Source organism: Coenobita brevimanus, chromosome 107, assembly GCF_032717465.1.
Source record: "Coenobita brevimanus isolate Jiangsu-jjx chromosome 107, ASM3271746v2, whole genome shotgun sequence".
Taxonomy (NCBI): domain Eukaryota; kingdom Metazoa; phylum Arthropoda; class Malacostraca; order Decapoda; family Coenobitidae; genus Coenobita; species Coenobita brevimanus.
Window position 1 is genome coordinate 14941667 of NC_137060.1, and position 6688 is coordinate 14948354.

Sequence of the window (6688 nt, forward strand, 5' to 3'; positions counted from 1 at the left end):
GTGAAGGGTGTTGTTGCAGATTATCAACAAGCTTCTTGATTCTTGGTTTTGTTTCTGTGTAACCTGTGTAAGTTCTCTCCACTGACTACCTACTCGCTAAACTCCTTCGGTTCAGGTTATGGCCCCCAGTTTGGGAACCACTGATCTAGAGCTTGGTACACCACAGGGAGGAGTCCTAAGCCCATTACTTTTCAATCTTTTAATGAACAAAGTGGCGCGTGAAAACCTGGGTTTCGGGGTCAGTGCAGTAATTTATGCCGACGACATCATGATACAGTCCAAAACTTTTGATGTTATGCAAACTGCACTGAACAGGTTCGGCAACCTGATCAAAAGTCTGGGTCTTGTAATTAACGAGAGTAAGACAAAGTTCCAGTGCCGTGCGTTAGGGGAAAAACATTTAGTATTTAATGGCAAAAACATCGAGAGGGTGAGAATTTACAAGTACCTAGGTATGTATGTCGGCTACACAGCAGACTGTAAAGATGCCGAGATGGCCCACATAATAACGCAGTGCAAGGTACGATTGCAGCCCTTGAGATCAATGGCCTATAGTGGTGCAGGGGTGGGTGTACCAATACTAAAAATGATGTACCTCACTACTGTCAGATCGGTATTAGAGTATGCAAGCCCAGTCCTCTCTTGCCTTGGTGAAGGAAGGCTGGAAAAACTTGAAAAAATCCAGAATGCCGCAATGAGAATCATACTTAGCTGCCCAAGGAACACCATGATAGATGTCATGAGACTTGAGCTAAATTTGCAGAGTGTAAAAAATAGAATTCAGGAGGTCAGTGTGGCGGCTGCAATAAGACACATGCGGTCAGAAAGCGGACTGGGACTCCGTAACAGCATCAAAGATGTTGTTAACGGAACCAGAACCTTCTGGAGGCAAGGCAAGAATGGCTATGTGAAAGAGCTTGCGAGGAACGTACTCAAATACGAGGTACAAAACTTCTGTGAGGAGATACCGCAGGCACCTAGGCCTCCACCCTGGGAAGAGGAAGAGGTAAAGGTGAACATAACTCCACTACAGAAAAAGAATGAATGTTATGCTCTAGGTGTGTTAAGGACACATGCACAAAACCAAATAAATAAACTCTACAATGAAAACACTGCTCACGTTTACTGCGATGGTTCGGTCAGAGAGGATGGCAGAGCAGGGTGTGGGATCGTAATATTAGATAAAACAGACAGTGCATGTGTACAGAGCGAAATAAATTTTAGAATAAGCAACAACGTGTCTTCCACTCAGGCAGAGCTATATGCAATATTATACGGCCTCAGGGAGATCACAGGAGGTGAAGGAGACGTGTGCTTCTTCGTAGACAGCCGAGGAGCACTGGAGTCCCTTAAGAGCACAGCACCTGCACTGGCAGACGTAGTCTTCCAGTGTAGAGCTGTCCTGCATCAGCTCAAGCAATCGGGTAGATTCATATCATTCACATGGATACCATCCCATGTTGGAATACCAGGTAACGAAAGAGCTGATTAACTAGCCAAGAGTGCAGCAGAAAAAGAAGACAGATGTAGTATGCCAACTAACCTTGAAACAGATTAAAACTATAATAAGAACACAACAAGGTCAAGAGGAAAATCAGAGAATGGAGCAACAACATTCTAGTGGTGAAACTATGTATCACTATACTAACGTTGCTCTGAGAACCCACGTCACATATGGAAAATATAGAAATAAGTGGAAAGATTCTGTATGCACTAGACTGAGGTTAGGCTATAAATATCTGTGGCAGCTTGGAGTGGATACGCCAGATCATAAAACGTGCTGCAGACTGTGTAATGAACCCAGAGCCCACACCCTGCAACACTATGTACTTCACTGCTCAAAATTAGCGCAGTTTAGAAATCCTGCTGTAGACTCAGTGACCGAACAAGTCGTTTGGATGTTTAATAACGATAAAATAGGAAGTATACTGAATTGTAAAAACATCAAACACATACTTAAGTAGACATTGCTATATTGTGATGTAAGAGTAACTGAACAAAATATCTGAGTAGGGTGAAGAGTACATTATGCTCTTATGTAATATCTCAGAGCAGGGTGAAAAGTACATTATGTTCTTATGTTAGTATGTAATATCTCGGAGTAGGGTGAAGAGTAGTTCAGCGTCCTCATCCTACACACTGTCCCAAATTCATTCACCAAACCTTGCAACTCCCATTCATCTTCACTCAGCAATACTGTATCATCAGCAAACAGCAACACCGGAATCTTCCAAATCTCACCCTCATTCATTAGAGCCACCCCCACATCCACTGCCCTACCTTGCACCTCCTTCACAACCCCATCCATGTATATATTAAACAGCCATGGAGACATCACACAACCCTGTTTCAGTCCCACATTGAGATCAAAGAACTCACTCAGCTCACCATCCACTCGCACCGTAGCCCTACCTCCTTCGTACATACTCTTCACAGCATTCAACAGTTTCCTCTCCACCCCACATATTCTTAATACCTTCCACATACCTTGCCTATCTATTCTGTCATAAGCTATCTCCAAGTCCATGAAGGCAGCATACACTTTCTTTCCCCTCTCTAGATATTTCTCCACTAAACATCTTAGAACAATTATCTGATCTACACACCCTTTTCCCTTCCTAAATCCCCCTTGTTCTTCTCCAACTAGCTCCTCTGTCATATGCCTAACCCTATCAATGAGTATTCTACCATATATTTTACCAGTCACACTAAGAAGGTTACCACATACTTCTCTCTCCCCTTTTCCTTTGTATAAAGGAACAATTATACCTGATTTCCAGTCCTCTGGAACCCTTCCCTCTTCCCAAGCCAATCTACACAACTTGCATATCCATTCCACAACAATCTCACCCCCATACCTCAGCATTTCACCTCACACTTCATCAATTCCTGGGGCCTTTCCCATCTTGATCTTCTTCATAGCTTCCACTACTTCCCATCTTGATCTTCTTCATTGCTTCCACTACTTCCGCCCTACTGATCTCTTCCTCCCTCCTCTCATCTCTCCTTCTCCCAGCCATTCCCCAACCACTTATACTCGCACTGTTGTCACCCTCTACATTCAACAAATCCTCAAAGTGCTCCTTCCATCTCCTCACTGTAGTGGAAGGGTTAATGTAATGTGTGTGTGTGTGTGTGTGTGTGTGTGTGTGTGTGTGTGTGTGTGTGTGTGTGTGTGTGTGTGTGTGTGTGTGTGTGTGTGTGTGTGTGTGTGTGTGTGTGTGTGTGTGTGTGAGAGAGAGAGAGAGAAAGAGAGGTGGGGGAGTTGATGAAATGATGTGGAAAAATACTACGTGTCTTGAAATCACTCTCCTGCATTGCCAAAATTCTATCTCTTGAGCATTCTTATTTGGTGTGCATCTCCCCCTGCCTTCGACCTCCATTTTTCTAAAGCCGTGTGTCCAGGTACAGCATGGTGTTGACGTTGGCTTGCTTGTTTGACTATCTTGCGTTGGTGTTCAGCCTTTGGTTCCTTCTCTCTGAAAAATGAAATTGTGTTAGTATATTGTATTGCTAGCACTTACTGTTAGGAATTTGGCGGAGAGGAACACGCAGAGAACATCAGGAAAAAAGTAATGAAAATAAAAAAAAATAAGAAAACTGTATAAATAAATGAGGGAAACCAGTCATATAGGTATCCAGGAAAAATGGCCTTGGGATCATTCTTCCTTGCATGAAAAAAAAAAAAATACACAGAAATAATACAGACTCCTTCAATACTTCGTCTTAATTTAGTCCTTAATCTTAAAACTATGAGACCAAAGGAGAATTAAAGACCTCAGTTTTTGACGGTCACTAATGTAAGACTAGCAGGGATCAGATTTATTAGCCTGCATGCCACATTTTGAGTTCCTAATTAAGATATCATACAGGTAAAATCAACACATCAGTACAGGTGCATAATATCAGTGATGGTTTTGTGTGAAAGTTCTTTAATAATTCAACATCATGACACCTTCTTATTATTATCATTGTTATTATTATTATTATTATTATTATTATTATTATTATTATTTAACTGGTACAACCTGATGATTATAATTGGCTCAGGTGTGAACTATGCAGGTAAATGGGTTGTCAACAGTCTCCTCTACTCCTGCCAGCGTCTAGAGATTTCTCCTAAGATGGGTGAAGCTCTACTGAAGGGAAGAGGCTGTGTGTGTGTGTGTGTGTGTGTGTGTGTGTGTGTGTGTGTGTGTGTGTGTGTGTGTGTGTGTGTGTGTGTGTGTGTGTGTGTGTGTGTGTGTGGAGGTGTGGCTGTGTATGAAGGTGTGCCTGTGTATGGAGGTGTGGCTGTGTGTCTCTGTAGGATATTACACAAACCATCTCCATAACGTGGTGTCTAAATATGGATATCAACATTTCGTAAAGCCTCTTATTTCCTAAGTACAGAATCACCCACTGTCTATCAATAAAGATAATATATACTTACATATATTCACACCATATTACTTCTACCAGTGACATACACACATTCTGACACATAAACATAACCAATACTTTACAATATTTCCACTTTCAAAAACATCACACTCCCTACACACCCATCCCATTCCCAGATGTACTTTGCCAGCATGTGGTAGTTAATTCTGCCTTTCACTCTCCCTCATATTTCCCCACTTTCATATGCATCATCCCTCCTACTGACACCCATCTCCCACTGGCACCTCGTCAGCATGGGAGTTAATTCTGGCTATCACTCTCCCTCCGACTGTAAGGTCCGACCCTACACTGAACGTGGCATAGATTAATGAAGATATATATTCAAGCAAAAACTCCAGGATTATGTTAAGCTGAGAGAAGACCTTACAGAGCAACAGAAAAGAAAAATCAATTGACTCGCTGCAATGGATGTATTTCTATCTCGGTATTCTTTCTTATATCTAAAACTAATCTCTGAAGGGGTGACCACAAACAAACTGCCTCCATGTTACCCTGTCATGCATCATCAGGCTGCCTCTCCTTCAACTCACACCAGCATCGTTCATATACCTCTCCACCGCATCCCTCCATCTCATTATTCTCGGTCTCCCACTACTCGTCTCTCCACCTAACTCACATACACTCTCTTATACTCCTTTCACTCTAACTTGTCCTAATATTACTGTCTCTGTCTTCAGTTCTGAGCTGTAGCAATACGAATACCAGAATATGACGCGTAAAATAAATAAATAAATAACAAGCATCATGGTAAGAATGTACGTAGAACCGTAGTACTGTATTATATTTTCCTGCCACTGAGCTACATGAAATAAGCTACAAAGGGACGAAAACCTGGGCCAAGTTAAGGTGGAAGAACTATAGGTAATCTCTCAGTCTTCATTCCACATGGCCAAACCATCTCAAGGTACCTCTCCCAACACCCTCCAGCGCATCCACATCAACACCACAGCGCATCTTTACTTATTCAGATTAATACAGACGATTTGGCGCAGCAGAGAGAACTCGTAGCTATCAAAAGACGAATGAACAGCATCCTCGCTTACCCTTCTGTACCTCAAGAAGACAGGGAAGCTGTTTACACACTATAATTCTATCACCGAGTTAATATACACACAGCACCTGCGTCCTCCCCCTTTCTCGGTTAGAGGGTGACTGATGGGATTCGGAGCTTCAAGGATTCACAGAGTTCCAGTTCGAGACAGAAGACTCATTTCAATCATGCTCGATAACATATTTTGCTTTACTGTATATTTCATTTTAACTATACTCTTTTCACTTATGTGTTATATACTTAAACATTATCATTATTTTTACATTAACCACTTTACTTTGAAAACGTCTCTTTGCCTCTGTTCATATTACTGTCAGACGATTTTAATTATCTAGAGTAAAACCTGTCGCGGTTATAGCATCATCATCCATTAACCTCTACGTAAGATGCGCCTTTTTAATTATATCTGCCACCGAGTCTCAAGATATTAATATATATAAAATGCCCGCCGCCGGACCATCCACCCCGCCACTCCCCACCCCACCACCGGGCCACCACCACCCCACCACCCCAGGAAGGGACAACTGGGGGGGCTAATGACCCAGGGCAAGAGGGTCACCCAACCACCACTGACCTGAGCCCCTTCTCCCCGCAACTGCCCCGACACCAGGTGAGCCTGGATCGGAGACAACCTCACCGGCGGGCTAACCATCGACAGCTGGGGATTTAAGTTTTCCGTCCGTAAGTGTGCCGCTGTAGTTTTTACAAATCGTAACGTCCCCGATTTGCGTTTATTTTTGGATAATCAAGCGGTACCTTTTCAAAATTCTGTAAAGTTTTTGGGCCTCCACTTTGATCGCAGAATGAATTTTAAACTTCACGTTAATACTTTGCTTGCTCGTTGTGATAAACCATTAAATGTCCTTAAGTACCTAGCGGGTACTACATGGGGTGCCGACAGAAAATCTTTATTAATGGTGTATAAGTCCCTTGTTCGATCGAAGCTAGACTATGGCGCACAGGTGTATGGCTCGGCATCTGATGCCACGCTGAAAGGATTGGATGTGTTGCAGAATAAATGCTTGCGAATGTGTCTTGGAGCTGTCCGGTGTACCCGTGTAGCTCGTAAGGAAGTGGAGGCGAATGTACCTCCCCTCCGTATTCGCCGTGACCACCTGGCCTTGTCCTACGGCGTAAGGACATTAAGGAAAAGTAATATCGGCAATGTGGCCTGTACCCCCCTGCGTCAATACC

At 42.9% G+C, this 6688-nt stretch overlaps 1 protein-coding gene across 1 annotated transcript; it reads left to right on the plus strand.

The window, feature by feature from the left end:
- The first annotated feature begins 268 nt into the window (after positions 1–268).
- LOC145416707 (uncharacterized) lies at positions 269–1492 on the plus strand. The gene has a single exon (XM_080285641.1). The coding sequence runs from the start codon at positions 269–271 to the stop codon at positions 1490–1492; it is 1224 nt and encodes a 407-aa protein (XP_080141767.1).
- The last annotated feature ends 5196 nt before the right edge of the window (positions 1493–6688 follow it).